Raw genomic sequence first — 14651 nt, forward strand, 5'->3', positions numbered from 1 at the left:
TCCCCTAAGAATTTCAATGGTGCAGTCTGCGCCCTTGGTGGGCTGGGCACCCTTGCTTCAGTGGTACAGTCTGCAGTGTTTAAATCAGTGTTGTAAAAAATGAGGGAACCTTTTAGCTGGCATTTCCTAATAAATTCATTTCAATGATTTTTATGTTCGTATCTGTAAACAAAATCTGCCTTTTTTCTTCTAGAACTACATGACTATTTTACTTCATACAAATAAGTTAAAACAATATTATTTGTTGCCAATTAATCAACCTAAAAGCATTTTTGCTGAAAACAGTAAGTAAGATGGAAAAAAAGTCAATAAGATGTGAAAAGATTTATCATCTGAAAAGAAAAAATAATTTAAATCCAGTCCTGACAAATTTAAATTACATTTTTTGCAAATCAAGATTGAGTAGGAACTTTTTAAAGAAAACATAAACCTTTTCATGGAACAAAAAAATATACAAAAAGGATTTTGTCACTGCTCTAACTGTATAGTACTTGAATAAATGCAGCAAAAGGGTATAGTTAATATATACTCCGTCAAAATACCCATAAATATCATTTGCGAAAAAAAGAAAGAAAGAAAGAAAACTATTTTATCAACTATTTTCAAGCAATAAGTTTAAAATTTAATCGAAAATTCCCCTTTTAATTTTGGGAACTTCTTGTGCAATTCTTGAACAATATTTCTTTTATAAATTTTAAAGAGCTGTAATCTTAAACCATTTTCGTATAAAAATTTTCTATAACAAATTAATAATGTTTTTATCCTTTTTTTTAAACACCTTTTCATGTAATAGTGCGGGACCTGAAAAACATATCTTATGCCAGTGATTCCCAAACTTTTTTGCGTCAAAGCTCCTTTGCAGAAATAAAACCCACAGCACCCTTGCCTTGCACCCGCATTGCATTGCCCTTCTTAATAATGGAGCACTGGGAAGTATTGCAAATGTTTCATAATTAATAGGCATCTAATTAATCAGTAAGCTACCGCCCATAGTTCAAGGCAAAGGCAGAAAAAAAATTAGGTTTCTAATGATGTATGAGGTTATTGGAGAATGTTGTAGCTCTCCCGTGAAGACTTAACAGCTCTCCTGGGAACTGTGGTGCACAGTTTGGTTATTACTATTGTATCTTTTTTTTTTTCAACAAACTACCGCTTAGTATGAATGTAATCCTTGTTCTCATGTACCAAAATTGAGCTAAATAGAACTGGCATAGTTTTTGTATTTCCATACAATTGAAGCCATATTCATTTTTATTATTATCATCTAATATGACTTTTTGTACTAAGAAAATGAAATACATTTTGTGCTCAAGGGCTGTTACAAAACTTCCTTCTTGAAACTAATAATAAAACCGGTTCGTGTGGTCCTCTCTATCATGCACAATAACCAAGAATTATTTTATAATATTTAATTTTACATCTTTTTTGATAAGAGTTTTCTATCAGTATTACTCAAACTCTTTTAAGATACAATGATTTGCAAGTTCCAGTCAGTTTATTAATGAAAACCTCAATTAGCTTACAATATATTTAAAATAAAGTATAAGAACAAGGAAATAAACATTTATTCTCAAAATATCTGGAATTTGTATCTATATTTTCTAGTTTTGTAGTTGTATTGAATCATAAATAAAAATTGCCAATACTGTATATGACAAGTGTTCTAAAAAAATTGACAAGCAAAATCAAGTTGATAAGGTTTCAATTACAATTAAATTGATTGGCAAAAATCAGGAAAGGTTTACTGGAACTTTTGAAAAACCTTTGTATTTTACTTAATACCGTTTGGGAAATGCTACCTTCTATAATTAATTTTTTAATCAATTTATGCCAATACTTTCCATGTATCAAATCAGAAATCACAATTTAAAAACTTTTTATGCTAAAATATTCTAAGGCTTTCTAATTGTTTGTAATTGTTTAACATTTCAATTTGATTGATTGCATTTATTTAAGTGTTTCGGAAGTTTAAAAAAAAATGTAAATAAAATTAAAATGTTAAGTATGTGAACATTTAAAATACCTATTCTTTTTTTTATGATGAAGTTTTAGTACAAAAAACAATTTAGTGAATCATATTTGATTTTGTTGTAGGTAGAAGAAAGATAAAGTAGCATTTGTTATATGTGTTTATTTCAATTTAGTTTTGTTGGTAAGTGCTAAGCAGTATCAATTTAGTCATATTCAGTAGTTATAAACTTATCTTCAGAAAATTCATAAAATAAGTATAAGAACATTCTGAAACCTTAAACGTTTTAATTGGCTTATGACAGAAAAAAAAAGCTATTCATAACATTTTTTTTTCTTTTGAAATAGAAATTATATCTATATCTGATTAATACTAAACAATAAAGATTTTTGTTAAGGTTTAATTGCTTAGGTAACCTTAACATTTTAGATGTAGCAGATTATAGTTCATTACACATAAAAGTACCACTTAAATTCTTTTATAGACTTTTTTTTTTTTTAAATGTTTAAAACAACTTACAGTAAATATAAATATGTTGTATACAAACTTTTGCTCTAATTTTGACTTGTATCAAATTGGACTACAAAATATGTATTATGTAAAAGTGTTTTTCTAGTCTAAATAAATCCTTTTTTTTATAACTAGAATGTCTACATGTATATATTTAAACATTGAAAGGAATAGCTTTCAATACGCTTGATTGCAAAGGTTTCTGAATTACTCCAGAAGTGCATTTACAAATGAAACGGACAAAGGTTTTTGCAAAGGAAAGAACTGGTTGAGTGCAGGTCATAGAGAATTCTGATAAAAGCTGTTTACATTGCAACTTGCAGTTCACCAATACCACCTGTCTATTTTTACCTGTATCCTTAAGTACAAGGTGTCCTGAAGTAGACTGACTGTTTCCAAAAAATTATAATAGGATAACGGTTAATGATTAAAAAATAATCCGCTCATTTGGAAGAAAAGTGCCACAATTTAAAAGAAAAAAAATGAAATTTTACAAAAGAAGCGTTTGAAGTTGAACTCTTCAGGCAATTTGCATTAAGAAAAGTAAGTTTGCTGTGCTCTCCAGTGGTTAATATAAGAACAAAAATCTGTTATTTTCCAAAGAAGATAATATCATTTGAAGGCCCTCTAAGCAGCGAAAAAAAAAATTTTTAATTTCGTATTGTAGCATTTTTTCAAATGAGTGGATTCTTACAGAAAATTCACATGACGGGTCGTAAAAGTTGCAAATTTTAGTCCAAAAATTTTCCAATAGCTGGCGCTGCAGATAGCAAGCCCATAAATCAAAGAAAGGTGGATAATTACTTCATAATTTTTCGAAAATTGTTTTTAAGGAATAAAATTAAATAACTATTTTCAAAATGTCTACTGTCGGCTACAATCACGTGTCCCAATCCAAGGAAAAAACGATGAATTTCGATTCTTTTTCGACTTACAGGCTTACCATCTGTTGTCAAAGTTCTGAGCTAAAATTCAGAACTCTGGGAAGAAAATTTACGGCCCACCACATGAAATTTCTACAAGAATTTCTTTTTTATCATCAACCATTTCCCTGTTATAAATTTTTTAAAACAGTCTATTTCAGGACATCCTGTATCTGAATGCTTTTGTTAACTAATATTTTTAAAAAATGGCTTTTCATGTCACAAAAAAAAAGTTTTTCTTTTAGGTTTGTTTGTAAGCTTTAGCTCTTTTAATTATCACACTGCGTACCTACATAAAAAGGCTTTTTTTTTTAATTCTGAAAATTCCATTCATCATTTCTTTCCCTATCATTCAGCTCAGTCTAAGCAACTAATTTTGTTTCAGTTAAAGATTGGATATTTTAGAGTCAACTTTTGGCTTTTTATTGGTATTCAGTTTCAAAAGTTCAGAAACCTTTGCACCGATGACATTGGATAAGAAACTGTGACGTACGTTAATGTATTGGTAATGGTATATAGTGTACGAAATTGAGTTTTTTTTCCGCCTTTTAACGTTCATGTGAGCTGATGTAATTCGCAACATTCCCTACTCTTGTGTGAAAGATTTTATATAAATCTAAAATTTTTGAGCCATATTTTATATTTGTTTGACCAAACTCACATACACATTTCATACATTTTAGATTTGTGACACGGTATACCTTTTCTGTAGAGTATTTTGTAATATATGAATAAATTATTAGTATTTGATTATGGTTCTCATTTTCTTCAAATTTGACCAGCTTGCCCAAAACATGGATTCATATTTAACAATGCTAGACCCTGAAATTATGAAAACAAAATGCCGAATACTGGCTGTATATCAATGGGGTTGTTTCATTCAGTCAAAAGTACTACTTTTAGTCACTGAAATTGATAGAATAAACAAACAAAAAAACCAGATAAAATTTTCCCAACAGTTATTTTTTGTTTAATTTTTCCCAAGTCCAATTTTGGAAATAGGCCGTGGTTTTTATGACGTCACAAGCGATGCACTTTGGCGAGCTACTCGATTGACACGATGAATGTTTATGCTTTGCTGTCAACCACGTTATGATAATTTGGGCTGTGTGCTAATGGCATCAGTGAATGGCATTTCATCACTTGTGATGTCATGTGCAAAAGCTTAAAAAATGAATTTCAAAATCTGCACACCAGTTAAAAAATATTAAACTTTTAAAAATGGTACGAAATATTTAAATATAATATTGAGAAGGGTTTAGGAATGCATTATGAATACCTTTTAGAATCTAGTCAAAAGCAATATTATTTGCAGCATCTATCCAGAATCATGTTTGGTTAGTGCACCAAAAAATTATGTATTTAAGGGGAGGCGATTTTAACGAAAAAAAAATCTTCTAAAAAATTTGGGCTATAGCTTCAAAAACCGGACGAATAGTCAATATACCCGCTTAAAATTCGAAGTTTCATTTTAATTTTTATGAAATAACATGGGAAATTCTTATTTGTTTGGAATTGTGAGAATTTTCATTTTACTTTTGTGGAGCAAATCAAATCAACCTGCAAAAGAAATTGTTTTTAACTCTGAAGAAGAGAGCAATTGCCCCTACCCCAATACAAGCTATCGATGTCTAGAACAATACTATTCTTAGTAAACCAGATTAACTTCATGCAGCACTTCTACAAGTAGACCCTTTCATTCAATTGAATCAGTAGTTTGAAGAGAACAAGCGCCAAAATATGAAAATTTGAATTTTAGCGGTAAACAATTGTTTGAAGACAATATAAGGCAGAAGAAGAAGACAAAAACCTATCACTTCATGTGTAGAATTGAGATTACAAAATTCATCAGTTGGAACAAGGGAATAAAGACTAGACCAGCTCCCTTGTTCCAACTGGTGAATTTTGTAAACTCAATTGTACACATGAAGAGATAGATTTTTGTATTCTTCTTCTGCCTTATATTGTCTTCAAACAATTTTTTACCGCTAAAATTCAAATTTTCATATTTTGGTGTTTGTTCCTTTTTTAAACTACCGATTCAATTGCTATTACATATTTATGTTTTTTGATGAACGGTAATTCGGTTTTGAAATTTCTTACATTTTTTTTTTTTTAAATTCTTGTGTATATAAAAAATGTACGAAATTATTTTTTTTTAAAATTCTTGAAAGGGATGATATATTAACATTAACCAATCACTGTAATATTCTACTCAAAATTATTGAATTCAAAACAAACAGGAACATTTATGTGGTAAAGTGGACAGCCCACTCCTTTGTTCATAAGTCAATAAACCCTGCGAATTTTGTTGTTTCGGGAAAATAAGTTATTTTATTCTTCACAATCACTCACTCATGGCACTCATTCTGCACAATCGTCTCACTATGGACTGCCAATCAGACCTTTGTGACTTCTCCTGAATAGCGGTCAAGAAAAATGTCTCGATAATGTTCATTTGCTATACATTCAGGATGATCAAGTCACATGACATCTAATATTTTGTCGTGATCTCATGCCCTGTGACGCGAGACTGCTCATTTCTCCACTTAACAGAGCCAATGATTAACGAGTGGGTAGCGTATTAAAAAAATACTGTTTATAATTCAAACTATATAGAAGCATTGGCAATTCACTTAGCGAAGCTCTGGCAGCCCTGTAATTAGAATTGATATAAAATAGAATCTACACTATAGTCCATCTCAGCTGTTGACATGCCCCTAGCTACAAAAATCAATTTTATTATACAAGTTGCCTACAAAATTTGAAACAAATAACAGGGCTTCAAAATAACAATGCTTGATTTTAACAGCATAGAATTCTTTTTGTTTTCAATCTTATTTTAACTAGATGAATTCAAAGATGAATGTCAACAAAGCTATCTTCTCATGAACAGTAGGAAGTTGGGGCAGAGGCCAGTTGCTCAGTTTCATCTCTGTGGGACAGGTCTACAAAAGTCGTTCTTATAGTCAAAAATGAAATTGTTAGACCTTTACATTTATGGATGCTAATTTTAGGTGTCTAATTGAGAATATAAGGTTGTTTACTTCACATGCTAAGTTATACTGCTAGAACTTGAATAATGGCAACAGGCAGTGTCATAGCTAGGGTGGGGCGGAGGGGGTAATCCGCCCCGGGCGGCACTTTTCGAAGGGCGGCCAATTAACCCCCCAATTAATATTGAAAAAAAAGCGTTTTTTTTTTTCAAATACGGAAATTATAGTTTCAATGTCTTACTGCCTGCAAAAGGAAAATCTTCGATTTGTAAGACTTGTGTCACTACCAGATTAAAATTACTTTTATACAATACTTTCTGCTTTCTAAAAAAAATTTTCAAAAGTCTTTCTTGATAGCATATCAGTACTATTCCTTTTTTTTGAAAGGGCAGCAGTGGACAGTCCTGGGACCAATGTTTTTTTTGGACGGTAGAAGTTAACTCCAGGAGGAAGAAAACAACGTTTTTCAATTTTCGTTATAAGAAAGTTAACATTGGAGTTTAAGCGAGTTTCTTGAAAACCTCCTGGTGAAACAAAAACTATTTTTTTAACTTCAAGAAAATGATGACAAGAGCAAGAAAGGGAGGGGGAGGTGAAAAATGAGACACTTTACAAAAAGAAACAGTTTATTGCTTATCACATGGGTGGCTCTATGTGTCCTAGGGTTTACTTTGATTTCTGATTAATTACAAGAGTTTTCTCTTCCAAAAGAAGTAAAAGGGATTTGTTTTCTCGCTTTTGAGAGTAGAAAATCTATCCGACAACTTTGGATCACATGTTGATCTATTCTTTATATTTTAAATAGTTATCTATAGAAATTTCATGTTTGAATTCTACAGCATTTGCTATAGAGTTTTATAGAAGAAATTTTCTACAGAGATTTCATTCTCAAGTTGTATATGGATGCCAATAGAATTATATAGAAATAATTTCTATAGAAACTTTCTTATAGACACATATACTTTTCTATAGAATTCTATAAGGCTATCGACCTTTTTCGTAAGGGTTTTCCTTCTCAAATATAGCCTAACATGAACTTCAGCTGTTCAGCTTTAAGAAAGATTTGGGGGGGAGGGATCTCTCTCTGCCCCCTTTTACTCCTAAAATTATCAATATCAAACAAAGCCTTAAGTCAGGTGTCAATTACAGAAATTTTACATGAGAGAGCTGCCTGGCTTCACAACATTTTTGGTGCTATTAAGTGTTAGGGAACTCTTTAACGTCAAAGATTGCCTAGAATTGAGTTTTTGAGACTTTGGTGCAGAACAACTTTCAAAGAAAAATGCAAAACCTTCTCATTCTAGTAAATCACCAAAGATACCCTTAAAATTTATTTCAATTTTTTAAAAAATATTTCAGTTAAAAAGCCTCAGTGTCCTTCTCTTCCCTTACGCCTACAACTGAGTTAGAATACACATGAAATTGCATTGCCAAAGATTGCACAGTTCAGAACTGAAAATTATTGAGTGTCCCATCATTCCCGATTTTCTCAGCTTCTCCACAAAGTAGCCTAAGCTGCATTTTAAAACTTTGATTTCGGAACACCTCCTTGCGGTGCCCATGTCCACCGATTCCCTAACTTCAAAAAAGAAACACTAAAAGAAACTTTAGTTTCGAAAAAAATCAGAAGCAAACCCAACCCGCCCTTTCTCTTCACTTTGGCAAAAACCGCCAAATTTGATTTTTTAGGTAAATTTAGCAATTTTCTCTAAGTGTGGGCACCCCCCCCCCCTTTTTTTTGCAAGCATGTAGAAAATAATTACTTCTTTTTTTTTTCCTTTAATTAAATTTCTAGTCTCAATTTAAGCACCCTTGACAGTTTAATGTAGTAGCTATTTCACAAGGAAAGGGCGGCAAACACTGTAGCTACGCTACTGACAACAGGACAAAAGTTCAATGTCAAAAATACATTTGTTATTGATTTCAATGCTTGATATCTCTTCTAGGGGACAAAACACAAAATGAAAATCAAAAATTGAAAATCAATGAAAATCAAAAATGAATTATCAAAAATTAATCGCTGGAATCATACTGAGAAAAGCTAACTCAAACCTTTTGCAGTTTACATCCCCTTAAAAATCAGATAACTGACAGATTAAGACCCCTTTAATTCAAAAAGCTGTGGTATTGAAAATCTTTTTAAACCAATTTGTTATTTAACTATCATGCATATGTATGAATTATTTTGTATACACTTGCAGAAAATGAGTTAGTTGAAATTGTGCAATTTCTTGAGTTAACACCAGGGCTGTGGAGTTCAGTCAGAGTCTGACTGATTTTGGGGTAAAGGAGTTGGAGTCTGAATGGTGGGAATCATGCAGACTCCAACGTTTCTTTTTTCTCCAATTTTCATTTACTCTCCTTACATTTTTAAAAAAGGTGACAAAAAATTAGTTTGATTTATATATGAAGACCTACTAATAAGAAAATAACTGCCATTGGCCACTATAGCTGGCTTCCTTATTTATCAAACTTTCACTTTTTGTAATGGCTACTTCCACCGGCCCGCTAGTTTGCTTGTTTTTGAACTTTACTTAACTAATAGCAGCCCCCAAGTAAATGGTTTTGTTGCCGAACATTTAGAGAAATCACTATTAAATAAAAATAATAATATATTTTTTACATACACCTCAGTTATAAAATAGTAAAAAGAATGTATCCCTTGAGCAAGTCCCTTAGATCAGGAAAAAACTTCTGAGAGCATTCAGTAAATTCAAATAAATGTTGGCGCGAAATCATGAATCCAAAAAATCGGACAAAATATGTTTTTTTTCTTTTTTTTTTTAAAACCTGAAGACTATTTTTAAAAGCTTTGTTCTCACTTATGAAATAAAGTAAGTATATGATTGCTTGGTCACAACACTCAATAATTGCAGTTAACCTTAAAATCTTCATACTAAGGTTTGTCCTAAAACAGCCAATAAAATTAAAAGTTGAGCGAAGAAATACATAGGTATAGTAAAAGCTATTCATACATAGTTCTATACTGCCATTTTTTGTGTAAAATTTGCTCCAGAGGTACTTGTACCCGACCCCTATCCGCAATATAGTGCCTTATTTTCGTTGAAGTTTTATAGATGAATCATAGTTTAATTCTGAAAAATTTTCCCAACGGATCTTAAAGTATTTATATTTTTAATAAACTCTGAAATTAAATTGGGGTTATCATCATCTGGGTGACACCAATCTCCCATTAGATTGGTGTCACCCAGGGTAGATCTACAAATTAAGAAAGGTTTTTTGACTTTGCAAAAAAAAAAACTTTTCTTTCACAAGTTACAGCTTTTAAAAACTGAAAGCACACCATTTGATCAACATCTATTTGTTAAACATTAAACGAGAGCAAATTATTCCTTTTCAATTTTTTTTAATGAGATTTTTAAGTAATATCACTTTTAAAATTGTAACAATGGGAAAATTTAAATTTCAAACTGAAATTCTAATTTTGTGTGCATCTTAAGTTTGCAGTAAAATACAATGCGAAAATTTCACATAAACAAATTAATATTTTTATCTCTGTTTAGAGGTTTTTCCCTCCTCCCATGAGGGAGGAAATTGAAGGAAAAAAAAAAAAAAAAAACGGAGTTGGAGTCTGAGGCAGGCATTTCAAAATCCAGGAGTCGGAGTCTCATTTTTCTTCCGACTCCGCAGCCCTGGTTCACACACACTAAAACATAAAGAAATGAAAACAAATGAAAGAAAAAACATTCACTTTAAAATATACTATGTATTTTATTTCATTTACCATTGGAACTTTAAAAGCCAAATTGCAGTATGGATGTGTTGGCACTTTTGCTAGCCAGCTTTTTTTTTTTTTTTTTTTTTGCATTGCTTACAATGATACAAACATCATGACATAAGATTAAAATAATTCATTGCACACTACAATTAATTTCAAATTTTCAAAAAACGTGAAAACAATTAAGAGTTTTAAATAACTATAAATTAGACTAATTTTCTTGTTTAAATTTCTTAACCCGAATTAGCAAAAAACATGAACAATACATAATTTAATTTTATATTTGAATAAGTAAAAATAAATTGAACTTTTCTTTTTCTTTTTTGAAAACCATAATTTGAGAAAATTTCAAACAGAAATATAACTTAAACTTTTATTAGACATAGTATGTTGTACAACAAAACATACTTTGATTTAACAGAGTGATTTTGATTTTTAAGTTATTCTATCATCCACCAAACCAAATACTTAATCACTAAAATATTTAAAAGTGAACAGTCTAGAACAAAAATGTAGACTGCTCACAGTTAATGTGTTATTGCTTAAACTACTTACATTTCCTAATTGAAAACTTCTTGATGAAATTATAAGATGAATGTGAAAATTTATCCCTAATTATATTTGAAATTGGTATCAAATCTTGCATGCTTACAAACTTTTCATTGTGTGATGTTATATTATGGTTAAAATTATTAAAGCAAAAATTTTTTAATCAATAAATGAAATGTAGCAACTCAACATGGCTTGCCAACATTTATAAACTCTTTAGGAAAACTTAATGTTTGTTTCATTTTCAACTTTTAATGCTGAGATCTTTACAAAAACATTCAAAATTATAAATAATACAAAACTATTGCTATAAATAAAGTACAAAAATATCACTAACAGTCAAGCATATGTACACAGTTGAGTAGAGCCTAATTTTACATCTTAACATGGAAATAAAAAGTTAAAACCAAAGAACAGGACAATTTGTGCTATTCTCAGAATAGCCAAGAGAAGACTGTAAAGTTTCCTCCTCCAGAACTGAAAAGTAGAGTAGAGTAGGCTGCTTTTAGAAAGTCAAAGCATGGATACTTATATACAGAGAGGCACAGAGTTGACTAGGCTTATGTAGGTTATAACCTACAAACCTATGAGTGCAAGGACTGGTTGAACACCCAAGCGAGTTTTTCTCAATAAATGTTTGTTATATGTTTAGAGCTAAACTATTATCACTTCTTTTTCATTGTCTTGCTGATTTTTTCTTCTTCTGCCAGTTGCTGACGGAAAGTAGATAACTTATCTGAAAAAGAAAAATTGACAAGTTTTACTTTACAATAACAATGTAATTCTACTAATCAAAAGAATCCTATGAATAAAATAAGACAGTTAATACATCCTACATTAAGTTATTAATTGCGTTCATAATATAGTTAATCGTAGCAGGACGAACTTGGACACATAAAAAAGAAACCTGTCTCCCCTAATCAAAACCACTATTGTGGAAAAGCTTTATGCTGTGCAAAACAAGTATTAATAGCATCAAGAGCATATATATATATGTAGGATGATTTTACTGAAACTGAAAATAGCAATGTAATAATTAAAGCAACCTTATATGCACTTTTCTATGGCATGTTCAAATGAAAGCAGTCTGCTTACTGGACCAATGTTAAAAATTAGGAAGAAAACCTAAAAGTCATAATGACTTAGCATACGTTTTTAAGCATCAAAATGAACAACTTAGGTTCCTTTTTTTAAAATTAATAAAACACATATGTATCCGAACACCAAAAAAAAAAACTAAATAAAAATGCTACACATTGCTGACAGCATATTCAAAAGACATGTAAAATCGGCAAAAAATTAATTAATAAATAAATAATATATTCTTTTCAGACAAAATTCATTGCATTTTAAAATTACTTTTACAATTTATCTTTTCGACCTGGCAGAGGTTTTACCAATGATGTTTCAGAAAGAGGAACCGCAACATAATCCAAAACTTGAGGCATCAAAAATAAGGCAAGCAAAATTTTTAGTCGCAGAATGCGACTAACCATTACCAACTTCCAACATTATTACTGGATATAGAAAAAAAGATAAGCTTTTTAGATTAGAGGTGGTCAAACCATGAAGATAATTTTAAGAGCCAATCTTGTTATTACCTATCAATCTCTTCAGACGGAATAAAGGAAGAGTTATACTCATGGGTGCAAGTTTGGTGATGTGTTCAAGACGGAAAATATTTCCAGCCCCCCACCCCCCTCCTCCATCATGTGTGCTTAAGGAAAAATTTATGTGTATAAACGTTGGACATTTTAACTATGCCAGCTTTGGAATCTGTTTGATTTTAACTTTAAGCTTTTGACTTTTGTAAAAACATGAACTTAATTTGTAATATTTAAGCGTTTTGATATCATAACTCGAAAAACCTAAAACACGCCATTAACGGGGGGTATGGGGGTTCTCCCCCAGATTTTTTAAAAAATTGAAGTCCAAAAAACGCAATGGTAGGCCATTTTGGTAAAGTTCAGGGAAAAGAGGGGTTCAAATACTCTCTTAGATAAAATTTTTCATACCGACAGTCCTAAAATCACAATATTGGGCGCCCTTCAAAAATATTAGAGAAAGAGGTGGGGGGAGGGGAGCGCTCTGGACTCTCTCCGAAATTGAAGCTTTAAAAACGAAATTGTACTCCGTCTTCCATAACATTTATACACTTTTTAACTGCATTATCGAAGGGATGGAGTTCAGGAACTCTCCTTCGGTAATATTTCGAAACTGAAGTTCCAAAAACGCAACTTTAGACGATGTTGGATAATGTTAGTTGTAAAAGCGTTCGGGGCTCCCCGCCATTAGTTTTTTTTTCTTCAATCGTAATCATATTTATTGCAGCAATAAAATCGCTTGGTACATAAGATTTTCACTTTTGCAACATAAATCAGTTATGATCGGAAAGTCTACCCAAGGTAGCGCCAAAAAACCAGAAAAGAAGGAAAAGGGGGGGGGGGGGGTATGGGTAACTAATTATAATAAACTGGCACCATTTCCCCACAGTCTTCATTTGAAAAAGAATTCGTTATAAGATAGCAGGTGGTGAAATTAGATATAAAAAAACCACTTCAGTGAAGTAGATACATTTTTTAAACGAGGTACACTTTCCAATATTCATTAATTAAAAAAAAGCAATAGGGGAACTGAAACCTCACCCTAGGGAGGGCCCCAAATTACACCTCTCTTAAGGCACTCAAATATAGCCTAAAGTGGCGTTTTAAATATTTCAGCATCGAAAAATTATCGAAAGAGAACTCCCGAGCCCCTTCTTCTGAATTCATCACAAATGTTCTAAATTTGAGTTTTAACGCTTCAGTTTCTAAATTTTTCTCTAGAAACAGTAACCCCCCTTACCTACATATATGACTTATGACCGCCTAAAAGTTTTAATGCTTTAATTTCGGAAACTTTTGAAAGAAGCTTCCTACTCCCTTAAGTCATCCAAAGATAGCCCAAAACAGAGCTTTGCCCCCAACAGCAACACAGTTTTGCTCCCATGTTTATACTTAAAAACTAAAGAGAACAGAAAAGCTTTTTTTATTTAATGAACTAGAAGAAAACTTTAAGCAGTTATAAAATAAGAAAAATTAAAACCATGAATAACTGCAAATTTATTGATATACAGATTATATACCTGATGAGGAAGAGGAAGTAATTAGATTTTTACACTGAACATAGGGTAATGGCACCAGTCACAGACATGCTTAAGACATCGCTCTCAGGTTAACTCTATTGTCTAAAATTTTTAATGGATTAAGACTTTAACTATTTTTCAGATAACACTAGATGGTTGTGCTGTACTCATGGGTCACAGCAACATCAGTTTTACCCGCCTAAAATTATCATTTAAATCTAAACATACAACTGTCTGTTACTGGACCCTTGTTCGTTACTGGTGCCATTACCCTACATTAAAATGTGTTTTAAACAGTTAAAAATTTATTTACTTAAATTTAGCTGGTTTAATATTGTTTTGAAAAGTAAATAATCTTTAAGAGTTAAATCTCATAACATCAAAAAGAGCCTTCATAGAATTTTTTTTTTTTTAAATTCATCCACTGGTAAAAATAATCTTTAAAACAAGATTTTCCTTTAGACCAGGGGTTCTCAAACTTTTAGACATTAGGACTCTCTTCTTAGACTTAGTATTTTGGCGACGCCGCAAAGTTTTAACCCTGTCTAAGCCCTAACACAATAACTAAAAACTACACAAATGGTTAAGTTTCATCCTTAGAAACACAAGTAACTAGTAAAACAAACACAAATTTTTGTCTCTTGCATTATTTCATAATAAGAGACAGTAATAGACCTTACTAATTTTATAATCTTGCAGTAGTTTTATGAGTTATTGACCTTGCGCTCCTTCAAGTAACTTTTAACACAGCTTATATCGCCAAATTTTGGATAGGTATTAAAAAGGAATACCCAGAACTGTCCATAACAGCATTAAAAATTTTGATGCATTTCTCTACATC

General features: G+C 31.3%; 1 protein-coding gene across 3 annotated transcripts in view; it reads right to left on the reverse strand.

Moving 5' to 3' along the window:
- Positions 1–10211: 10211 nt before the first annotated feature.
- LOC129229230 (kinesin-like protein KIF2A) overlaps positions 10212–14651 on the reverse strand; it is a 55777-nt gene continuing 51337 nt past the window's right edge. For 2 of the 3 annotated variants that reach the window (XM_054863493.1, XM_054863492.1), the window contains one exon: positions 10218–11422. In XM_054863493.1, coding sequence (XP_054719468.1) covers positions 11352–11422 — 71 coding nt within the window. In that variant the 3' untranslated portion in view covers positions 10218–11351. Of the gene's footprint in view, positions 11423–14651 lie in introns of all 3 variants that reach the window. The other variant, XM_054863491.1, reaches the window with a different exon arrangement.

The sequence above is a fragment of the Uloborus diversus genome, chromosome 9 (genome assembly GCF_026930045.1).
Source record: "Uloborus diversus isolate 005 chromosome 9, Udiv.v.3.1, whole genome shotgun sequence".
NCBI lineage: Eukaryota > Metazoa > Arthropoda > Arachnida > Araneae > Uloboridae > Uloborus > Uloborus diversus.